Source organism: Dermacentor albipictus, chromosome 1, assembly GCF_038994185.2.
Source record: "Dermacentor albipictus isolate Rhodes 1998 colony chromosome 1, USDA_Dalb.pri_finalv2, whole genome shotgun sequence".
Lineage (NCBI taxonomy): Eukaryota > Metazoa > Arthropoda > Arachnida > Ixodida > Ixodidae > Dermacentor > Dermacentor albipictus.
Window position 1 is genome coordinate 100,387,764 of NC_091821.1, and position 24,960 is coordinate 100,412,723.

Genomic DNA, 24,960 nt, shown 5'->3' on the forward strand with positions numbered 1-24,960 from the left:
TCACTGCTTGTAGCCTCTGCCTTACGGGGGTATGAGCCATCGCACTACCGCCGGCATCGACCCACATTGTATTCTATCGGGCCCCGCGGTGTTGCAGAATATCCGGAGCATAGAGTTTCCTGCAATATACTAGAGGGAACTCTGGCGCTGCAGTCATTGTACTACCATGGGAATGATGGGACGTGCATGAATTTGTCTGATCTTCGTGCTTGTGAATCCAGACGTTCTTGTGGCTTCGTATATTACGCTATATATGCCTTCACTGTCGTCAATTCCAGGCCAATCTATACTCTTCGAAATTCAGAAGACGCTGCGAACGCGCCCAATAGTTACTTATTGCAACGATTGAGCTTGGCGACGTGGCCAAATCGAAACATGCCAAACGTTTTAAGGCGCTGGCACGCCCGCTATAAATTCACAAGGGCGCTTCGCATCGCTTGTCGATGCATGAGTCCGTAGCGTAATGGTTTTAATATTGGGCCTTTCGTGCTCGAGGTCCTGTACCCTGCCGTCAGACAATGCTAATAATGTTTATTGAACTGTTTTAATGCGCAGTACATTGTTGAAAATGAGTTTACAAAGTCACGAAGCCGTTTCAAGCCCGAAAGACAAAAGTTTAGGCAAATCCATCCCATAATAATTCCCATGCTGGTACAACCGCTTCCCATTGCAGCTCCCGTAGACACTAGCGGCAGGGTTCCCTCTAGTAATTATTGAACTTAGATTGTTAGCTAGTCAATATCGCACTTTAAGAAATATAGTTACTCGGGACGACTACGAACAATATAACATTCGTCTCAATTGCCTAAACGTGGCACTTTTTTTTTTTTGGTCCAAGCTGCGCTTAATGCACAGTATACTGTTAGTGCAGTATTGAGCAAAAATAAGGACACCAGGGCATCAGGAAAAAAAAATGTCTTCTAGCACCCAGCCGTGCAACGTGGAATTGTCTCAATGCATTACATGAGTCCAACAGTTGCACGTAGACTGTACCTCTTGTTTGCAGCTTGGACGTCCAGGCTGCAATAGAAGAAAAAAAAAATGTTTCGCGACATCTGTTGTGTCTAGACCACACGGGACTGTGCGTGTTCTTGTATACAGCCTGTTTCCGCGGCGACTGTCTCAGATTATTCAACATATGGGATTCGACACACGATAATTCCTGCTGACAAGATTCATAGCGGTGGCAGATATTGGACTTTGCAGGATGATCGCCAGTGCGAAGTTTCATTAACAAAACTTGTGCGAAGTTTCCTTAACAAGACTTCACTAATTACTTTTGATCAACAAGAAATTTGAGGAGGCGTGTTGCAGAATTAAAGTCATTCCGTGCTAAAAGCATAAGCTTTTGCTGGAAGCTTTGTGCCCGGCGCCAGTTTAGAGAAGCACGCGCTCAAAATGTGCCATGAAATGCACACCTTTTCCAGTTGGCGGTTTTCCGTACTGCATTTTCCCGCAATGCAGAAACAAGCAGAACCCGCGGCATACATGCCTGCCCGTCGGCATGAAGTCGTGAGGAGCGATGATGATTATATTGTTGATTTGGGGCGCTATTCTGGACATTCCGCCATTTTCTTCGGAGCGTGACGTAGGCGCGACGCAAACAAAATGGCGCTGGTGGCCCGGTTTTGCTTACGTAACGTGACGCCAACTTGACGTTTCGCCTAAGAAACTGAAATGAAGGCACTGAATGTAGCGTTATCGGTAAAGCAAAACAGTTTTCCTCCGCAGTAAAAATAAAGCAGCTATCTCAAAGGGTATGATTATTCTGTCGAAAACGCTTCTCGCTTCCGTCGTCTGCTGCGTACAAGCCGTCGTCTGCTTCAGTAGCTCGGATGCGTGTCCCTGGAAAATGGAATGAGTCATCGCATGTTCGTGCCAACGCGCTTGTTTTCTTTCTTGAGACAACATACGCGAACTACCAGTGGTGATGCGCGCACGTTCTAGGCCACGTTATCGCTATTTCGTGAAACGCAAGTGACTCAGCCCGACTCGGCTGGCTTAGAAACGGCTGAATATCACCGATAGCGTTGCGCGCGCCAGAGATATCCACTAGAGCGACGCAAGCGCCGGCGCTGCCATCTCTTGTTCATTTCGCTGGTTACTCGCACCGCGGGAGGAAACTTCAAGGCGCCGCCTTGCGTACATTTCTTTTTGTAAATTAGAAAGAGGCCGTTGTCATAACTTTTGATTGTGCGAAAAGGCATTAATCTTGGTTACAATACAAATGCAGCAGTGAAAAGTGGACAACATTGCCGAAAGTTTGCTATGTTCAACCAATATTATTTCGTATAAACGCGTTCTTTTAAAAAATGATGGCTCCAAACACAAATGCCAACACCACCCGAGAGCGATGCAAATACTATGAGCACGCGTTATGAACAAAAGATTTTCGTGGTGCCAAACGACGGGGAAAATGTGGCGATACGCATTCCTCTCGGCTGCCATTGCATATGGCTGCCCATTAGCATAATTCGCGCGGCTCGTCGCAGCCAAAATTATGGCGGAAAATCTCAGCAATGGCGGCCCAGCGCGACGTCACGCATCGTCAAAATGACGTTTACGAAACAGCCCTTCCTGTGACGCTCCTCATGAGATATTCCTTCAGCCAATCAGCAAGCTGGCATGGCGCATATCTTGAATCGCCACCACATATTCGCGCAATTGCAGATGCATTGCACTGGCTTCTGCACGCTACCGCTCACATTCTTTTTGAAGCGCTAACATCACAATATATCTGCCAAGGACCAAAAAAATGTATTAGTCCATAACGTTTGCAGCCCCATGTCACGTTTCGTCATCTTGATGAAAACGCAAAATTGCATTTTGCAATACTTCCGCTTCCCGGCACATATTTCAAAACACGTGACCTCTCGACTGCCAATCAGAGAGTAAACATGGCGGATAATGGCGGCCGTGCAGCCGCCATGCGCGTCCAGAATAGAGCCCCTGGAGACTTGATGCCGTTGCTAAAAAAAACCGGAATTTCTGTTGTGCCAACCCATTGCAAACGACCTATAATTTACTCCTCGAAACCATATTAATGTTGTTGCCGACATAAGTGATAACTTCGTCACTTAAAGAACGAAGGCTTGAATAAAAACCCGTTCGCGTATATTACTGTTTTTTATCCTATGTGACCAAGGAAAGTTCGATAGACAGCCGTATTTTACACATCTTAGCATTTAGTGTAAGACCGACAGACAGCGTTGTCCTGTATGAATGACTAAAGAACGGCGAGTGCGATGACAGAAAAATGCTATACATGATCGACTGTTTCTTTAATCCCTTAAGGATGAAAGACGAGTCCAGCTCGTGAAGCGAAGACATGCCAAAAAGATGAACAATGAGACCAGCTCGTCCATCGCTTTTTTCTTCCGTTTTTCTTTTTCTCTTCTTTTTTTGTTTCGTTTATTTTCAGCCCTAAAGACGATTTGAGCTCCTGTGTTGCTTCGCGATTCTTCTAGATGGCGTGATTTATTTTGTGCTTGTTGGAAATAACATGATAGTGCAGGGAGCTGCTGAAGAGTAAAGTTGGGATCATAGGCCCACCTATGTGCAGTGAAGCCCGCCTTCGTTAGAGTGCAAGCAATTTTATTTTTTCTTAGGAAACTTCGCCTTTTTCACAGCTGCTTCTTGCTTGATCTTGCTTTATAGCATAAGTGGCATAGCTTGCACGTGATGTTGGGAGCACAGACTAATCTGCGTGCAGTGAAGCCCGCTTTCATTAGTGTAAAATATATTTCCTGGTAAGGTTCACCTTTTTCACAAAATATTTCGCGCGGACTTGCTTTATATGTTCGTCAAACTCGATCGTTTGCACGCAAAAAAAGAAGTGTGTGTGTGTACGGGGGGGGGGGGGGGCGCAAGGAAACCTCTTGTTTTCATTATTTTTTTTTCGTCTTTAAATGGTCAATTGCAAAGTTCAACGCCAGAGAATCCTTTCTTTTTTTTCTCCCCCCCCCCTCCCTCGACGAAATTTCAGCGCTGTGAATGGACGAACCCTGTGGCCGTAGAAGGCGGCTGTAAGCGTGAAACTGCAGTATTAAGCTGGCTGGGAACCGGCCCTGAGCTGTACTTTACTGCGTGAATTATTTTTCGCGCTCCACGTCGTTGTGAGAGTGCCACTCTTGCCGAAGGATGACAGGAAGTGCGTCTCGTGTACGCATCGGTCTCCCCCCGGCCCACTCTTTTCCGCACTTCCGTCGCAGCCTTCGGTCTCAAAGCAGCAGAACGTTCGCTGTCGCACTAGTTTGGATGCCTTCTCTCCTTTTCGGTTAGTACTTTCTGCTTGCGCTACCCGGTCTCGCTGTAGTGTTTTGGAAACAGCGCCCAGATTTTGCTTGAAGGCTGCCGTCTCTCTGCGAAGGCGTTCGGATGGCGACGGCCCGTGTGCGCGTTTGTTTGTGTTTGGGCCGAAAGGGGGCGCTCTTTCTAGGCAGCTCCTTCGTATTTTGGGACGTCCTGGATATTCTCGTGCAATAACAGACTCCGCTATCGTCGGAAAATGGGGTTCGGCTTAGCCAGACGTCTGCTCGGGACAGCTGTCCTCCCCAGGAAGGTTCCGGGGGAAATTGAAATTGAGATGGGAGGAACTCATCATAGGCGAAGCAGTGACTATGCCGGTGTCCGTGTGCTTTTGACAAAAAGAAACCTATCAGGTTTGTAAATTCAATAATTCCTTGAATAGGGCTGCTCTTTCTTTTCCTGGGGGACGGATAACGTCAGGCACAGGTCAGTATAGCTATCGTTAACCTAGGTTCCAGTTTATTCAATTTAGTCCAGTCTATATTCTGCTTAGATTGATTGTGCCGAATCTTTGTCTGCAGTCTGTAATTTTCGGCCATACTTATCTGCGCCGGTCATATTCACGTCGATAACAAACGAGGAACGTCAAGCATTGGCACGAAGCACGTAGTTAGAAGAGGGTACAGTGCGCGCATCCGTAGTATCCACGGGTAGCTGCATCAGATGCACTTTTTCATTATGTGGCCTCGTTGCCTACGATGTTGCGGTTTGAGCAGAAGCCTCCTGAGCCAATAAGCGAACCCTTGCAGTGTCTTGCATGGAGGGCCATTTCTTCCTCTTTGGATATTTGTATTAGTAGGATCCCAGTTCTGGATCTTTGTCGTCGCTGCGCGGTATATGACTGGGTCAACCATCGATATCTTGAACATAAATACGGGAGCCCCAAAACCACGACAACACGACACGACCAAATGCTGTGAACTATATTACCTAAACCATATGTAAAGCTAGGGACAAATGGCGTGAAAGGATTCGGCATGTGTCTGACCGAATGTCGACGTATCCGAATGTCGAGGTTTCCGAAGAGCACGTAGGCCGCTTTTTAAAAAGCTAGATTTGCGCACTACTTTTTGTATAACTTCGATTGGTCGAACCGTATAAAGATGGAGAAGGTTGCTGTTTCTTTTGTGCATTGGCAATTTTGGCGTAATGTTGGCTGCGAAAGAAGGTAGTGCGTGAAAGTGCCGTTCTTTTGTGTTTTCAGCGTTTTAAAAAATTTAAGGATTCGCCTGCAACTTTTCTAGAGTTTTTAAACACAACTGCGCTAGTCGACTTTAGTCATAAAAGCTAAACTTGCTTGGGGCATATATTGCCGGCAAACGAATATATCATTAAATTGTCGCTGTTCAGGATATGTTTTGATCCCTTATAAAATGTCTGGAACTTCTCGCGGAATTAAGTCTAATGAAACTAATGAAAAGATAGTCGGCAAAATCAATAAGGTTACGCGGTCCCGGGTTGTAGTGTTGATGACCTGCGTGGTAATATTAATCTCGAATATTTCCGCCATGCCACTATATATATAAGCGAGACTTGTCACGAAGAACTCAGCTAGGTCCCTGTAATGTTAGTCGGCTCGGCGGTGATGTCAGGAACAAGGAATGTAAATTAGAAACCCGGCTCTCGATGCAGAGTTCGTGCTTTGCTCTTTCCATGAAGAGCGCATACATTTCATGGAGTAGATTTAACTGTCCAAGGATTCGAATGGAACAAGCAACAACCTCAGCCATATACAAGATAAATACGTTAGACATTCTTAAATATATATTTTTTTGGCGAGTCTTGTGTTTGTTAAAACTAGGACAACGAAGTGAACATGTTTGCCAAGGTGACTTCAGAAAGAGGTTTCTTTTTGTGCTTATCTTTCCAAAGAATAAAATACATTTATTCTTGATCACTCATTGCGTTGTTTTGAGACTGGTTCGAATTTTTCTGAATGTGGTACTTAACAGACGAAATCGCTGCATCATGCTACTCCATATGAACATCAATTTCCGCAGTGGAAAGTGATCATGAGAAAATTTTGCGGTGATCTAAAGCATACTTGACGTTTCCAAAACATGGTTAAGTCACGCGAAGCAAGTAGCGCGGTTCAGTGAAGAGATTATTTGCTTCAATAATAATTGTATCTATATTTTTGTATACCACCGAATTAATTACGTTTATGCAGTGCCTTCAAAATTAAAGATCCACTTGTTTTAATAAATCACTAGGCTTCAGCTACGCAAATGAACCTCGTGTAGGCACTTTATATGCTTTGGTGGTCACAATTTTCGTGAACGAGTATACAAATATGTATTATAACGAAGAACATGATCAGATGGCCATGAACATTTCTTTAATTACCGTGCTATATATATATAGATGCCATCTATCCCTTCGCACGACTTCCTTCACTGTCTTCCCGCACAGGTTGTCATGTTCCGGGTGTTGTTCCCAGTTTGACTGTAACAATATTTAACGAAGATTTGTTAACTTCTTCAATATCGTGATTATAGTCTACTATGTTTATATTAGAAATTCGAACACAATCGTTTTCGAATGCAACTTGATTTTGTTTGAGCCTTCTAGAACACTTGCGTTCCGAGATGTTCATAATAGACTTTGTGTACGCTAATTTTGCATTCTAGGACAGGGGAGGGGTCTCGACATCATGTAACCCACCATGTGATGTGGCTTATCGCGGGAGGAAAGGGAAAGTCAGTCCATTGTCTTTATCCGACGAGAAGAGAAGCGCAGCTGTTATCAGGTCCGCCCAGTTTCTAGACTGGGCGAAAAAAAGATGAATTTATTATCAGTACAGCCGGACGTAAAACTTTCGACCGTGCATGATTAAAATGATACGTCAGCGATAATGTTTTTACGTACCGTGTACCCTGAAACGTATCCAGTCCGCGCGCTATATCGTATCAGTGCGGACGCTAAATACGGGTTTCCTATACAGAACGTTACACTGAAAATTCAATACCATTCGGCCAGGTTTTCTTTCTTTTTTTTTTTGAGCTAGCATTTGAGCGTTACATGCTGCAGTTAATAAGGCGAGCTGATAAACGACGTTTCTATTGAAGCAACTGCGAAATTGCGCAAGGAGCCAGGGCACAAAGAAAAGTGACAGTGCCCGTTGGATAATACCGATTTCTCGCAGCGGCTAAATTTACTGCTGGGAAATAAAAGGACAAAAGTTCCAGTAACTCGCCGAGAATTCTTTGGGCCCACTGACGAACTAAATAGGAGGTCAACGAATTTTAAAGACATTCTATAGCGCATTCTCCTATGAACTTTGTTCCTGTATGTGAAGCTGCAATGTGCGGTGATGCGCTGAGCTTTTCCGCTAATTAACTTTACATATTATCGTACGCGCTCTTGGTCCGTGCCATCGAACGGGCGATTTGTATTGGCCAGTCTGTGCTCGACGGCGTCGCGATACACTATTTATAAAAAACAGCGCGCGTAAAGCACAATTTCAATTGCAGATTGATGGGTTCGAGCACAGAGGTTCTTAATTTGCGCACAAAGTAGTCACTCTGCTGGGATGAAACTGCCCTGACGCTTCAGCCGTTCTGTGCAGACGTGCGCATAAGTTTTTCTGCGATCATTTCGCCATTTGATGGCTGAAATAGAAATCCCCCTTTCCCGAGCTCCGGCTTGTCTACTGGCACACCTGTAAAACAAGAGTTAACGACATGGTAAAGTGAAAGGTCACTGTAGAAAAAAAAAAAGAAAACACGCTCTGCACGGGATTACATGAGCGCAGCAAATGACATGCCACTGCTGAAATCGTCCTCAGCAGGAATCTTCCGGTCGCGCGAACTGCCCAATTACCGTGGGCGTTCTTTTGAAGAAGAAAGGAAAGCTGCGGCATTTAAAATATGCTGCCAACTAACTATTTTAAGTGCAGCAAACTTTTATTATTATAATCGGTCGAGTGGTTGCCTTAGTAGGGCAGTTTTGCGTTTGACAAATACGTCAATAGGAACGTTATGAGCTAAAGCTTCCGTAAAGCAAAGCTTTAGCCACGAAGTAGGGACAGAGGCATCTAATCTACTAATAGCAACTCGAGGAGCCCCTATAGCTGTTGTCGTGCTTGAGCTGCCTTCGTCTGGTGCATGGGGACAATGGTTGGCATCGCAACTCAATTAGAGAGGCACAAAAACCCGCGTGCCGTTTTTGCCGGATTCGGTCAATTACGCTTTCGTAGGCAGAATCATCAAATAAAACAAGTCGTCTTTTTTTCTTCTTTCCTCCTTCGTTTCGTTCTTTGGCGTCCCCGAAGGACATAGCAATGTGTATTCTCATGTTGCAGTGCATATACTCGTTTTGACAACGTGCATATACTGTTATGATTGGGGGTTCAATGCCATCGCTCGTGATCCATTGTCAAGATTGGAGTCGGGCATGAATTATAAGGTAGCTGGCCCATGCCGTTGTCCAACTTATCCACGCTGAGGACGTTGATGAAGGGAAGGACTGCTTCTCATCGAGAACGAGTAATATGGGTTTATTTACAGTATTTATATCAGTCTAACACGACTGCTTGAGAAAGTACATCAGTCCAACATGACTGCTTGAGAGAGAGTCCTGAGCAGCCGCACAACAGTGGTTTTTAAACACTCGGTCCTCTCCCGATACCCAGGTGACGGAAACGGCCGTCCAAGCACCGTAGGCGAGTTGACCAGGCACCGTAGGGGAGACGAAGCACCGTAGGGGAGTTGACGAGGCACCGTAGGGGAGACGACCCGGCACCGTAGGGGCATTTATTCCCCTAACTGCAGCGCGCCCGCCGGCCGCCCATTGTCTGGCGTCTTGGTCGGCGCGTGGGAAGGGGTGTCAGTAGACGTTCCCGCGGCTCAGTAACAATAGTTGGTCCGCCGAGCCCGTTTAGTTACAATGGCGACTTCGTGAAACTCGGCTCCAACAACGGAGAGTCGAGGACGCACGTATTGTTGTTCACACACAGTCGACTTAGCACGCCGTGGCTAGAAGTGTGCGCTGACGCTCCAGGAAAGTTGCCGCCACAGTCGTAACTGGTTGGCAAAACTTGCACTGCAGCTGGCCGTTCTTAACAATACGCGCACTTAAAATATCGGATTGATGCATCTCCACCTCACAGCCTTGCATGAAGTACAATGTTATATCAGTTTTTATGTTGAAAAAGCATCTGAGCTTGAGCTTGTTGGTGCGCCTTCGTGACGAAAAAACCGTGCGAAAAACCGTGACAAGAAAGAACAAGACAAGCAGCGCGTAGTCCCGTCCCGTCTTTCTTGTATTTCGCACCGTTTTTCTGTCGTGTGTCTAGGATATTCTAAAGCGTCGTTATCTATAAGCATATATATTGTGACCTGGACCCTGCAGAACCACGCGCGTAAACAGAACTGTTGAAAGTAGCTCTGTTTATCATAATTTATTTCTCAAAATTGTAACATGCCCTTTAGGTGCGCGAAACGTTCAAATTTGACATTCGCTAAACTAAGGGACCTCCAAATAAAATATATTTGCATTACGTTCTGTTAAGAACGGCCCGCTGAGGTGAAAGTTTTGCCAGCCAGTTGCGACAGCGGCGCCAATTTTTCTTGAACATTGCGCCACGTCCGCCACTCTGAGTCGCGGCATTGCCAAGATGAATTCAACGAACCAGGCTTTGTGACGGAATCCGCCACCGCCGATCTGGTCTGCTGTGAACAAGGGAGTCCCCGGGGGAACGTAGTTCGGGGCCCCTCCTCACGCACCGTTCCTGACGTCAGCCCCGAGTTCTGCGAAGACCGTCTGACCTCGGTCGAGGACCGTGAACCTGTGCGGAAAAGTGTGTGTGTGTGGAATCCTTCGCGCAAAGAGGCGGCTCGTCTACGGTGCCTGGTCGGCCGTTTCCCTTGGGATCGAGAGGGTACTGAGTGTTTATAAACCGCTGTTGTGCGGCTGCTCAATGTACTTTTCTCTCGCAGTCATGCTAGACTGATGAACTGCAACGTCCTGATGTAGATACTATAAATAAACATATATTCTTCGTTCTCGATGAGAAGCAGTCCTTCCCTCAGCGTGGATAAGTTGGACGATGGCATGGGCCAGCTACCATCTAATTCATGCGCGACTCCAATCTTGACAAATGATTACGAGCGATGGGATTGACCTCCCAATCCTCACAGTTCTGGTATATTGTTATGGTAAAAATTGGCATAATACATCCTATTTAAACGTCTGTGGGTGCATAGGGTTTGTCTGTGTGTGCGCGCACACACACACATACACGCACGAATGTGCGCTCGTTTATTTACGCAAGCCCACCCAAGTATTACACACTTACGTGCCACAATACAACGCATAGAAACTTCATGAAAGGAAGGTTAGTTGTGGGTTTCGTAAATATTTCTTTTTAAAATGTATTTCCCTGGCGCATCTTTACCGTTCAAGGTTTTGCAAGTTTTAATTGAACAGCTGGCGCCGGCATGTACAATGAGCTACCAATAAATAATTTTCTGGATAGTAACCCGATATCTTCAGAGAATGTGTATTGCGTGATAAGAACTTCTCGCGCGTGAGTGCGTGGCCTGTTGCGTACTCCAGGGTAGCGTATCGTACTGCTGCCGAGTTGTAGCGACGCCTGTTTATCGAAGGTCGACCGACGTTACTATTGAGTAGCGTGGCATTGTCGGCGGGCTGCAGGCATCCGAAGACCATGGCGACCAGGCAAGGACAAGACGATTTCTAGTGCGAAACTTGCACGGTTTATGCAAAGGCTGGTGAAAGATGATAAGAAGACAATGAAGTGTTGAAAAAGGTACATTTCGGAGCCCCTTAAATAGGTTCTCTACAATCGTGGGAGGGATCTTGCCTCCGTCGACGTCACGTGACAGGCACAGAGACTGATTCGCGGAAAGAGGACCCCGCCTCCAGTTATACCAAGCCTCTGGTTATACCAAGCCTCCGGGAATTGTAGACGCTTGACCTTCTTTTTTGCGCGTTGCTCGTTCGTGGAAGTTCTCGTGTAGAGTTTGACATTTCGAGGAAAGGGTCCCTCTGAAGTCGCACACACACTCAAAAGAGGCCTGTAGACACTGCGGGGCTTCCGCCAGACCGGCAGACACTCGAGATGACCATGGCGAATTACGCTTCGTTTCGACAAGGCATGGTGGGCGGAAATCCTTTTTGCACGGCGTGCTAGATGCCAACCGTAACAGGCGTCGTCATTTTAGAAAACAGGGGGGTGGGGGGTTAAATTATTATTTACAGCAAGTTCTTCGACGCTCAGAGCCTATTGAAAAAAAATCACCGCCCAAGCACTCCGTACAGATGGTTAAGCAGGGAGGCTGAAACGTGCAGCCCCGGTGTTTATCACTGGGTTAATCCCGATGGTTCATTAAACGACGGCTTGGTAGGCTGCCACATCCTCGGTACGCAGTTGCTGCTTGCGCTCGGCTGCACAAGCCTGTTCTTGTGCCAGTGCTGCAGCATCGGCATGGTGTAGACGAGCTCGTTTCTGGTTCTGCTCACGGCGTTGCTGATGGAAAGTTGCCTGCTCCTCAGGAGTACATATGACGCGTGGCCTACCCATTTCGGAGGCGGAGAGAAACTACTGCGCGCGCGCTTGGCTGCGACGGAGAGCTAGACCTCACTGCTGACGCAGCCAATCGCGCGCCTCTCTTTACCTTTTCCTTTTCGCGCATGCGCGTGGGGTCGCGCCGGAGGCGTTTTCGGCGTACAGGCGATGGACGGACGGGCGGACGAACGAATTGGCTCGCCATATACAGCTTCGCTGTATAAAGGGCATGCAGATACGATGACATAGGTCATCTTATGCGGTCGGCAACTAACCTATGCGTTGGCGGATGCCGTCACACTTAATTGAAAAGTCATGCCGGCATCCCTGCTGCAGCGTTTGCATCCATTGTCGCTGTTGCCATAATGTGTGCAGCGCTTTGCCAGAATCTGCGCAAGAAGGTACCTGGAAGCTGGTGATGCCGACGAGCACGGTTAGATTTGGGAACCATTGTCTCGTAGTCTGGCGCCACGTGACAGAGGGTCGCGCTGTAGCCTACGCCGCCGGTGCATCTTGTAACGGGTAGCTGGACTACGCTACTGGGTCGTCATAGGTAGTTTGCGCTAGGCTGGACCACGCCGTCGTCCAAACTTTATTAACTAGAGTTGCTTCTTTGCTGACAAGTACGAGGTCTGGAGGTTTTAAGAACGAAACGGGTTTATGTACAGGTATATTAAGGCAAACTCATTTACAGAGAAAATCATACTCGTACTGGCTGAAGTACAGAGCACAGTACGTATAAACATCGTAGCCGGCAGCTACATTGTTCTCGGATCATAAGCTAAATTATTCTGGCAGAGCCCACTGCTAGCACGTACGATGGCTCCTTAAATAACTTTCTTCTCTGGAACACTTGACAGGGAAACATGCCATGTCATCATCGGCCAATCCAATGGCCTGTAGCCGTTACAAAACACCGCTTTGAGGAGAAGGTCCACGCTGAGCACACGCGCGGCTCCCGAGATGATTGTGGAAAGGGGGAAGCGAGTGCACCATACTCATTGTCCCAACGATGACAGGTAGAGGTGAACAACTGAAGCCGCCAGAAGGAAAGCCGCTCCCCGAAATTCCCAACCACTTCTTGATTGGCTTTTGGTTGGCATGGTGCACAACACTTGGCGTTGATAATTAGCAGAGCTTTGGGCGCGGTCAGGCTGGACAGCTTGCTGAATACGCGCGCAGCCCTTTTTCGGCAATTTGCCCACACCTTGAATAACACGGGCCTGCCAAGACGGCTTCACAGTGACGTCGCGGGCAAGCGGCTGCGGTAGAATAGAGACGCGCCCTCGTGTAGAAATTTCGAATTTGTCAGCACCTCAGTGCTCACGTTGACTCAGTGGAATGTTGTTTGACGTCGATTCCACATGACTCCAGCGTCGGCTCTTGGGCAAATACGCCAAATGTAATAGCACAAATACCGGTTGTTCAAAATTAAGCTAGGTAGTTTAAGCTTTATGCTTAAGCTTTGTGGTTAAGCTTTATGGTATGCTAAGGCCACCTGTGCAAATAAGTTATCTTGCCAGGGGGACATAAAGAGATGATCTCAAGGTTGGCGCTGGCGACGATAGAAGTATATGCGTGTGATTGTACGTAGCCCAATGGCTAGAGCATCGGGTTGCTGGGCTGCGGTGCCTTTTTAAGTGTGAGCTATTTGGCAAGACAGCAGCATCGCAGCAGCTATGGTCAGAAAAACGCTGAGAGTTAGCAAAAAAAGCTTCACTTAAAAAAAATTAAAAATGCTAAAGTTCGTCTCCCTTTCTGCGCCTTCTGCGGCGACGTGAACAAAGGCCCGAGTTTTCAGACACCGCCGTGGTGGCGTAGTGACTATACGGTGTTGGGCTACAAAGCCCGAGGGCGCGTGATTAAATCCGCGGCTGCATTTAGATGAGGGCGAAATGCTAATTAACGTTAAATGTTAATTAACCCCTTGGTTTTAAAAATAATTCCCGTGTTCCCCGTGCACTATGGCGTGGCTTATGATATGGCGGTTTTGGCCCATAATAGCCAAGAATTTAATAAAATAATAATTGGTGCAGGTGCCTAACTAAGTTGTTATACTCGCGGATAACCTTTCTTGGCTATGAAACGAAAGCTACAGTGGCTTGCCAATGTATTTGTACGCAACGTAGTTCGGGGAATTCGGCCACCGATTTCGGTTTCTTTTACCTACAGCATAGCTCGTTTACTTCAGTGAAGGCGCCGACAAATTTAATCTGATGTCAATATTTAGAGTTAATCGATGTGTATAGACATCCCATATATATAGTTTTCTGAACAGCGAGCAACGCAGCCTACGTCGTAGCCCCGAAGCGGCACCTCGGCGTCTGTGAGAACGCGCAGCCGACGCACCGTAATTCGCCCACTCGTTTGTACATGCCGCTACCTGATATTTTCGGATAGTTTCGCCTGATTTCAGCGTCGAAGTTGCACAAACTTGTTTTGTGTGTTTCAACAGCCGTTTGTTGAAGTTGGTCTCTCGGGAGAGCTGTCAGACGGGACAGCAAGCGACGAATACGAACCAGAAGGAAGCGTGCTCCATATTGCTTTTGGTGTAAAGGCGTATGTGCGAAAACTCGGTAAGGGCAAACTAAACATACAATAAAATATCAGTTGCTGACTGGTGAATGTTACGTATATTTTCAAGTTACGTGTATAGAAAACGATCTAATTATGTTCTCTATCTAACTTGTGGGTCTACTTTCAGCAGCGCGGTGCCACATGAGCGCTTCTGTTCTGTAGCCTTCGCTTCATCGCTAAGAAAAGTTGCTCACGAGCATAGCCTCTTCGAAAAAAAAAAATATGGAACGCCACATCTCGGAATGCGCTTGAACCTTTACTAGCATGATAATTTTACATTGAACTGTTTCGTTTAAGAATGACGCGCATTACGTAATCGCAGTAGGCGCGCATTCATCCACTCGCTGTGCTCAGTCGTTATCATCATTGTTGTTACTTTCAATGTATCTCGCTGCAGCTAACTTGTGGGACCTGTGATGACCATTAACACCGTAAAAGCCCCGTTAATTGGCTGACGTAATACAGTGATAACGTCCTTAATAAACAGACAGTTGTGCTGCTATAAGATATGCTTACGTAATGCATGTAAGAACACGAGAGGGAATGTCATGCGTTGCACGGACGTTCCCCCTATTATTGTGTAAAGCGGGTTAAAATACCTTTTTCTAGCACGGGCTCTATAGTTGAAAACCGAATTCACGTCTGTTCTACCACGGCATGCATGGAATGTATGTAAATCTACAGCTCAAGTAGTAGTGTGCACGTAGAGTTGAAAATGTCGAGGTGATGCAAATACCAGAATGTCGAAAATTGCTAGCAAACAATTCAAGCAGTGATATTCAGTACAGGTATAGACCTACATCAGTATAAAAAATAATCGCGAAAAAAAGAAAGAAAAATCAACAATTTACGTTTTTACCGCAGAAAACGTTTGCTCAGAAACTGCGAATAACCAGCCGTGGTTCTTAATGAATACATGGTGTTGGGCTGCTAAGCACGAGGTCGCGAGACCGCATTTCGATGGGGGCGAAATGCGAAAGCACCCGTGTACTTAGATTAAGGTGCATGTTAATATTTCCGGAATAATTTGGATAATCCGGAATAATTTGGACCACCTGGGGTTCCCAGGTGGTCCAAATTATTCCGGAGTCCCCCCACTACGGCGTTCCACATAATCAGAAACTGGTTTTGGCACATAAAATCTCATAATTTAATTTTTAGACACAGAATTGATGAACGTTTCGTTAAATGACCGTGCAGCGTATATAGGCGATGCTCAGGCGAACCATTTGCCGGCCAAGAATGCCAGGCTAACCCCGCCTTTGTCAACACCGCCAGCACCGCTTTTGGCTCGGGTTTGAATCGGACATTCGCATAACATTTCTTTAGGAGGAGGTGTATAGATCTGTTAGACTAACATTATACATGCAATATACCCAACTCCACTTAGTCCAGCGATTGTTTTCTGTGTGGCCTTGTTGTTGCACGAATGAGTTGAGCGTTGTCATAGAGCATAGTTGATATTGAGTCCTTGAAAGCATGGCACATACCCAGCACTAATGCTATAGACCGAGTGGAGTGCTTTCTTCTTTATCGCGTCCCTATACTCATGGCTCTCTGCTCTTTGTAGAGCTTGACCTTTGCAGAAGTAAGGTACATGCAAGAAAAATTCTCGAGGCGACGTTCATGTTTGCTATATTACGACCGTATTGTCCTTTCACGCTTAGTGGTCGCATACAGCCAGAGGAGGACGATGAGGAGGAAGAAGCGCGCCGCTTTGTTTTGAGTCCGCGGTGTACCTTTGGACGTTGGGGATGTCGCGCACGCTGCTCTCCTGGATCAAGGAGTGGGCGCTGAGACGGCCTCGGAGTTTCCTCTCCGGACCGTGCGCGCGGGCGTGCTTCGACTACAAGAGGTTCCCCACGACCACCTTGTCCTCCTTTGCTGGTAAAAGGTTCGCCGCCTTTCTGACAAGGCGACTGTTGAGGATGTAGTCTAAATGCCGTGTCATTAGTTGCACTGTCAGAAAATGTCGATCGGGGTTTTACGAACTGTTATGCCATTAGTGATTACGTTTTCCACTGGTAATATTTCAGGCCCGTCATTTTTTTTCCCTTCGTGTGGTGGTTCAGACCTAGACTCTCGTGTGCATGGATCCAGAAGCTGTACATGTTTTCTATGCCGTTTATCACTTTCGGCTGTTCGCTTATTATTTATGGTCCGTCCTCGCGCAGTGCTTACAGTCTTCATCATTGAAGCCGCAAACCTGTTCACACACATTACTCTCACCGTGAGAGTACAGAATCTGATGTGTTGTGCGGCGTTCACTGCCCAAATAGAAAGGAGTCTGTTATAGTGCCTGGAGTGCGTACTGATACCGATGCGCGTCATGTTTTCTTGGCGGCGCGACGAGTGAGCCGCGGTGGACGAGCGTGCTGCAGCTTTTTTCTGTTTGTGTGTGCGCAGACCCTGCCATCCAGGAGCGCGTGCGGCGCCAGATGATGGCGGCCGCGTCGGGTGAGCGGCTCAAGTCGCCGCCGCCGTCGCCGGCGTCGGGCGATCCGGGCGCGGCGACCCCGCGGCAGAACGGCACCAGCGCGGGCGGGCAGCACGCGGCGTCGGACGAGGCTGGCGGCGACGAGAGCGTGGCCACCACCTCATCCACGTCGTCTTCCTCGGCGGCGGTGGTGGCGCGCAAATGCGAGCTGTTCACCATGACGGGCGATTTGATCATCACCAAGGCGAGCAGTACCAAGACGCCCGCGACGCGCACCCAGTCTACGCCGGCGAGCCCCGGGGGCGACCCGCAGCGGGGCACCAAGCGCGAGGCGTCCTCGCTGCAGAGCCCCGTGGCCGAGAAGAAGGGCTCGTTCGGCGTGCGCACCTCGCGCAGCGACGACCACTTGGGCAAGGCGCGCGGCACCGTGGCCGCCGTCAGCATCGACATCGACGACGACGAAATGGCCTCGTCGCTCAACACGCTGCTCGACACCAAGGACGACCCGCGCGTGCTCTGGACGTACAACGCCGGCAGCGGCTCGTCGGAGGACAACACGGCCACCACCGGTAGCGCGTCTTCCTCCTCGGGCCGGCGAGAGGACAACCTGAGCGAGCTGGAGTGCTGCACGTCCGAGATGGCGTCGGCGTTCGGCTCCGAGGAAGCGGACCGCGTTCACGCCAGCGAGCTGGACCTCAGCTCGCCCAGCCAGCTGTCGCCGGAGAACGAGGACGGCTTCTCGCGCGAGGAGGACTGGGTCGCCGAGCCGGACCTGAGCGAGTCGCAGTTCCGCCACCCGGCCCTGCTCGACTCGTCGCTGCGCGCGGCCGCCCGAGGCGGGTCGCGCAGGATGCAACACTCGCGTTCCAATGGCTCCACCGCGTCGCGCACCGACGCCTCCGAGACGCTCGAGCTGGACTCGCCGCCTTCGGCCCACTCCGGCGGTACGCTCGAGGAGGAGCTGGCGCAGCAGGATGACGCCGCGGCAGCCACGGACGAGGAGTCCGACGCCGAGTCTCTGCGCAGCTTCCACTACAGCCCCAAGGCGGTTGACATGCCGTCCGCGTCGCGGCTCGCCAAGAGGCTCTACAACCTCGAGGGCTTCAAGAAGTCCGACGTGTCCAGGCACCTGAGCAAAAAGTGAGTCGCTCCCACACTTTTTGAAGACATTTGGTGCGCGCGGGGGTTAAAGACGCACATGCGCGCTGCAGGCACTCATGTGTGTCTGGTTCCTTTTCGTCTCTGCGCGCTATTCGCTGGGATTATTGCCGACGAGTTAAATAGGTACTGTGTTGTGCCACCTGCTTTTCTGAAAGCATCATTGAATTTCGTACGCGAATTTAAGATTACAATGGTGGGGAGGCTGTATGTGAACCGCGCCGTCTTTTCCGCCGCCGGCTGTCATTGTAGAGCGCAGCTTCTCAAGTCAGTTTGTCTTTCACCCGGTAGGCTGCGAAATAGGCATGCGCCAAACGGTGTCTGCCGAAGCGGTCTATAGAACTCTTCAGCGTTCCAACCGTGACGGCACACTTGGGACTATAATTTTGCGCACTCATCTTGTTCTGTAGATAGGCGCGCCCGGAACGTGTTTCTTTTTTGCCTTTAGCAATAGAAACAAACCTTGCGCAGGCTGTGTCCATCTAATGCGGTTTGGCGGATCTGTACGGCCAGCATATGGTGTTGTCGATTGCGTAAATCATTTTTTCTTCATAAGAGTACGCATTTGGGCTGGTTGGTTCATGATTACGTGCAGTAAATTACAGGGCTAAACAACATGACGAAGAGAGGGATGCGGAGCACAGCGCTAACAACCAAGTGTCTTTATTTTTTCAATCAGCCTATACTCTACCGTTATCTCAGTCAGCCTGTACTCTACCGTTATCTCAAAGCACCAGAACAGAAATTCAGCATGCGCAGGGGCAATAAATTGCAATCGATGAGATAGGAAGGCTATTTCCTTCTGAAGGAGAGAAATGGAGGGGAGGCTTACACGTGCTTCGCCGCTATTATGAATGTGAAAGGCTTCGGAGATCAAACGTGCGCGTTCATCGTGGTACTTTGACAAATAAGTCACATCTTTAAAAGACGGCTTGCAGCCCCATTCATTACAATGCAGTGATAATCGACTATCTCTAGCTTGTCTTTGAACCTTGTTTGAGTTTTCGCGCATGCGGTCATTGATGCGCCGCCCTGTTTGACCGATATAGAAACGCTTGCATGAAAGAGGAATCTTATAAACCACACAGTCACAACAGTCAACAACAAACCTCTGCCTGTGCTGCTTTTTACCACTTTTGTTGTTGTACTTGGTCACCTGATTGACTTGGTGGCACAGGCAACCTAACTTATTTCTGGCAGTGAACAACGACCTAACGCCTGCCCTGCTGACATCCTTTTTGAGATTATGCGCAACCTGGTGCACATGGGATAACCGCAACCATGTGCCGTGAGTGATTTTCAGATTGTGCAGCTGCCGATTGCTTTCTTTTAAGGTGATGCTTTCAGCGATGCTAGTTAAAAGTGGTAACGGGAAACCTACGAGACGTGTAGCTTCACAAGAAAGCGACGGTAGTTCAAGAAGCGGAAGCGGATGTTTTGGAATTCGTTGCTGCTAACCCTCACTGTAGTGTGCGCGACGCCAGTGCCGAGGCCGGAACCTTGAGGTCATCAGTGTGGAGTACTTCTTTTTTTAAAAAAAAGGTCATATGCACTCGTACCATGTATATACATCTTCATCAAAAACTTGGAAGACCGAGATTTTGAAAACAGACTTGACTTTGCCAATTGGATTTCCACGAAATGTGAAGAAGAACCGGACTTCCCCACTCACGTGATTTGGACGGATGAGGCTAATTTCTCCAGAAACGCACAACTCAATCTTCACAACGCGCACAACGTGAGTGATAGGAATCGCCACTGGCTGGCACAAACACGACACCAATACCAGTGGTTTAATGTGTGGTGTGGTATTTTTTGATGGCAACGTCATCGGACCCATCTTTTTTTGACGACACACTAACGACGCAACACTACGTCGACATCCTCGAGGGCCCCGTGAACGACGTCTGTTGCAACGTTCCACTTGCGCACCTTTGGAACATCTGGTTTCTACACAACGTTGGTACTGCGCACAGTAGTAGTGAGTCTGGAGCGTGGCTCGACAAACTTTTTTCTTGATCAGTGGATTGGCCGGCACGGACCTGTACCCTGGCCTGCAAGGTCGCCGGACATGACACCTCTGGAGTTCTTCTTGTTGGGCTACGTGAAAGACCGCGTGTATAGCAGTGAAACTACCACACCGGACGCCTTAAAGGCAAAAATAAGCAGAGTCTGCCGCGAGATCCCAACGTCTTTGGTCACAGCTGCAACAGCACAAGTGTTGGAAATAAACAAGTACTGTATTGCTTCAGACGGTGACCTGTTAGAGCCCGTGCTATAAGTGACGCTGGAAAATAACCGCTCAAAACTGGTGTAAAGCGGGACTATTTAACGCACCTTCATGATGTCACCCTATCCTTACATAAAAAAAGTTTGCGACAAAGATAGAAATAGGTAAAAAACTGCTTTGTTTTGCCTCTTATCCGGAGTTCAAGAGACAGAAAGGGTAAATAGCTAAACCAGTGGCACATTTGGATGTGTTTTTATGGGCGGCTGAGGCGCCTTCCGTACTTTCGGCTTATTTTTTTATTAAAATAAAATCCTGAGTAGCTATTTTCTGTTCTTCCTAGAGCTGTCCTTTTTTTTCTTTTTTCGTGGTATTTTGTCCACTGTTTCTTTTTTTGTTAACATTGGTTGAATTTCTTTTGGAGCTTTGTTTCAGGATACGCAAAGCTTAAAGATAGCCCGAGTGCCTCATGATCGAGCACAACATTCTTGCGTCCGGAGATGCTGACGCTTATCGCACCACGCTAGTTAGGTCGCGAAAACTCTCGAGCCATCCTATACATGACGAAGCCTTATACGATGTGGCGATAAACGAATGCAGCCGTATATCTTTCAAAGATCGCTTGGAGGGGCTTGAGTAGCGGCGCGGGAGCGCGCGTCTATTTCATATTTCGCGGGCTTATGTTTTTTCTTGGAAAGAACAATCAGGCACACTTCGAATCGAAATACATGCTTGATTCGGATGTCATTTAAGGTGGCCTACAACTTTGTAATTGACATATTTGCGATTCAAGCATAAGTCCACAAATTAAAAGCAATTAATACTTCGTGATGAAAAGAATACTGGCTCTGTTAGGAATGGCCTGCCGAGGTGCCGATATGCAAAGTTTCTCAGCCAGCTGCAGCAGCAGGGTTGGCGTTTTCGAGAAACCAACCATCCTTCTCCAGCCTCTTGGCGTCACGATGTCTGCTGTGTAAGGAGGACAATACGCCGCGTCAGCGACTCTCCGTCGCGAGAAGGCCGAGATGAGTTCGAAGAACCAGGCTTTGTTACTGAACTCGCCACCGCCGACCTGGTCTGCCGTGAGCGGGGTAGTTCCCGAGGGAAGGTATTTGGCGGCATCTTCCCACGCGCCTTTCAAGACGTAAGCTCCGAATTCTGCGAAGCCCGTCTCACCTCGATGGGGGCAGTGAAACCAGTGCGTACGTGGGTGTGTAAGCCCTCCTCCTCCTCCAAAAAGGCGGGTCGGCTACCTTGACGTTGGACGCTACGAATCCGCGGTGAACTGCCGTTTCCCCTCACCTAGGGATCTAGGGAGGACGGAGTGTTTATAAGCGGCTGTTTGTCGGCTGCTAGGTGTGCTCTGTAATCGTGCTCGTGAGCGGTGTGCTCGTGCTCTGTGCTGCGTGTTTGGAGCTTCGTGCTCGTATGCTGTATGCTTCGTCTTGCGTGCTCCATTTGGGAGTCACGCTAGACTGTCGAATGGATCCCCTGTTTTAATGTAAATATATGTTTAATTATGTATGTAAATAAACCCTGTGCGCCTAGTTCCTCCCTACGACCTACAACTCCTACAACTCTAAGTACACACGACTGCCGCTGCTATGAAGTCAGAACGATTTCTCTAGAGCTCCTGTTTTGTTTTTTTTTAATCTTGCTCCAAGTTAACTGGGACACCCGACATACGCTGCTGACACTGCCCAGGCGGCGCGTCTGAGCCGCGATCGTCAGCGCCTCTTGCGGCACCTTCCGTCAAAACTTACACTGACGGACCACGCTACTCACGCTGCCCACGTGGATCTGCCATCGTGATCGTTTGTTCATGCTTGTTTTGAAATGGACAAATGGCACAAGTTTTGCTGTGTGGTTTCAGACCAATCTTAAGATTAGACGATCGGATACGCCCTGCCACTGATCGCAAAGGGGAAAAGCTCTACGCTGCCGGGTACGTTCACAGCCTGAAAGAAGTCGCCAGTGTAACTGTGCTGGCGAAGTAAACGAGAAGGAAGGGGGTTAACCGTTGGGCCCGATTTTTTTAATAGTCGTATCATGAGAACTGGATAATGAGAAGTGTCACCTCCACCAAGGCAAACACAACTGCAGCGTATCTCCAGCCTGAGTACACTCAACTATCATATTATGCTTTGATCAAGCAGCTCAATTGAGTGTGCAGGCATGGCTGAGCTCATTAAGCGTTAGGCGTAGGTAAAGAAGGGAAAATCAGACATCCACCCGTTTTTAGCAATTCCTACAAAGGAAACCCGAACGGTTTCCTCGAAAGAAAAGCCTCAAAGTTGAAGAAAAATTCGTTTTGGTCCGGTACTCGAACCCGGTACCACCGCCTTTCCAGGGCAGCCGCTCTACCATCTGAGCTAACCAGGTGGCTAACAGATGGCAGGGCGAAGTCGAATTTGTCGACAACACAAAGCAAAGGCAAGAGTTTGACGTAATAGTTCTGCGGAAACCCGCAAGGTGGAGAGAAGTAAATAAAGAAAGGAAAATCAGACATCCACCCGTTCGTAGCAATTGCTACAAATGAAACCGTAGGTTTTCTTATCCAACCATTTGAGTTACCGTAGACCCGTGCCGTAGACAAAACGTTTCCTTCCGTGGTGCTGTTTTGACACGCTTGCAAAGCCCCAATGGCCATGGATAATAGGCGCTATATCCTTTAGAATTACTAAAAGGCTCTTTTAAACAACTTGCACAAAAATTTTATTAGACTGCTATGTTCTGACAAGCAACCGCAGTACTTTGTTTACAACTGCCGAGGCACCGGCACGACCAAGCTTGGGCCGCTCCAGCCGCCAAGACTCGGGTGACCGTATCCGGCAACCTGAACCCAAGCAGAGCCACACAGCGTGAAGTGCTGAGCGACTCACGCAAGCCAGAACACCTGCAGCCACCACGCAGTACGCCTCGTATACAGCAAAATAAATAGCTCTAAAATGGAGAACTTGCAAAAACATGTAAGTCGGCTGCCCGGCAAGACTCCTTCTTGAGCAAAAACTTCAGTCTACTGACTATAATACTTTCTAGTGCGATCCTCCAGGAAGGAAGCACGAACACAAAACTACGGCCGGCGAGGAAATCTGTAGAGTCGGAGAGCAGGCAGACCTGCACGGCCGTTATAGCCTTTGACGCAGCAGTACCGCCGTCCCCACGCTTTTCTTCCTGGGCTGTTTTCGATTTCTTGCACATTTGACATCGTAAAAAAGCGGTATGAGAACGTTTACTCGCAGGACGGTGGCTCACGTGGTTGAGAAGTTTCGAATCACACGCGGTCATAACAACATGTGCGCCAGTACGCCGTCGACTGGTTTGATCAGTACCAGAGTTGCACTTTCTACGCTACAGGTGGCGCGGCCGTCGCCGGGAACCTCCACTGTCAGGAACGTATATGTATAGTTAGTTAGGTGGTGTTTAATGGCGCATATACACATACATGGTGTCCTGCTATCATCCACCTAGATTTAAAAATATGCGAATGCCACGTAGCTGGACAGGATCAAGGTAATGTTGTTTGCCGTCGCTTGAAGGTACTCAAGTAATTGTTTGCATTCTGCCTAATTACGTAATTAGCTTCAAATAATTAATCAGCCTATCAGTTATAACTAGATGAAAAGTGTCACTGAGAAAATTGTAGAGCAACATGAAAAACTCCCGATACAGCTTTCTGTTGCTCAATACGTGCTACATAATCCGCCGTGGTTGCTCAGTGGCTATGGTGTTGGGCTGTTGAGCACGAGGTCGCAGAATCGAATCCCGGCCACGGCGGCCGCATTTCGAGGGGGGCGAAATGCGAAAACGCCCGTGTACTTAGATTTAGGTGTACGTGAAAGAACCCCAGGTGGTCGAAATTTTCAGAGTCCTCCACTACGCCGTGTCTCATCAGAAAGTGGTTTTGGCAGGTTAAACCCCATAATTTTATTATGTGCTACACAAAAGTGTTTTTCCGAGAGTGAAAGAAGCCCGCGAAAACACGCAGTGTGCCTCGAGCGGTCAGTCGCGCGGTAATTTTGCGTGTATTTTCGGGATTCTGTTGCTGCCTTGAATAATTTTCAAAGTCACATGTCACTATGAGTGACGTCACAGCACGGCCATGTACGTAGGTGCACTTGCTTGTTGAAATCACTCTCCGGCCGGAAGCGCGGCGCCTGCGAGAAGGGCAAACTGCGTTTGGGTTGAAATTTAAGCTTTCCGCTGCGCGTAGGGATGTAATACTTAGCAGACACGATCGTTAGCGCGCATTATATGCATTGCGCTTGTCAGCTCAAAATGGCCAGACTTGGTGAGGGGCCCTTTCAAGGGAAGAAACGCTGTTGGGCAGGTCGTGTAGTGCGAAGGACTAATAACAGCTGGTGGATTAGTTAGCCTGATACTTAGCATAACTTGGTCGATCGGACGATCGATAAAAATGTGAGATTTGAGGCTCGTGATCGTGCGAAAGATTGATAACGGCCTCAAGGTCTGCGAAAAGCTGACGCTGCAAGTTTTTGCGAAAGAAGTCCGAGGACACCTAAGCACTTCTTATGAGTTGTTAGTGCGAAAGCATTAGGGTCCAATTGAACGCCACTGAGCGGTCCTTCGAGTTCACTCCTTGTGGGCAAGCGAGCGCGTCTAGATGCTTGGCCAACGTCTCCTAGAGAGTACAAGGCTGGCGAACTTCTATCCGTGATGTCATGCAACCTTGCCCGACTGCCATAGAATCTAATGGCGACG

At 48.3% G+C, this 24,960-nt stretch overlaps 1 protein-coding gene across 5 annotated transcripts in view; it reads left to right on the forward strand.

Moving 5' to 3' along the window:
- Window positions 1-24,960, forward strand: part of LOC135906173 (PH and SEC7 domain-containing protein-like) — a 380,272-nt gene that overhangs the window by 253,901 nt on the left and 101,411 nt on the right. For 3 of the 5 annotated variants that reach the window (XM_065437428.2, XM_065437431.2, XM_065437433.2), the window contains one exon: window positions 16,823-17,993. In XM_065437428.2, the coding sequence (XP_065293500.1) occupies window positions 16,823-17,993 (1,171 nt within the window). Of the gene's footprint in view, window positions 1-16,099; window positions 16,311-16,822; window positions 17,994-24,960 lie in introns of those variants that run through there. The other 2 variants (XM_065437429.2, XM_065437432.1) reach the window with 2 other exon arrangements.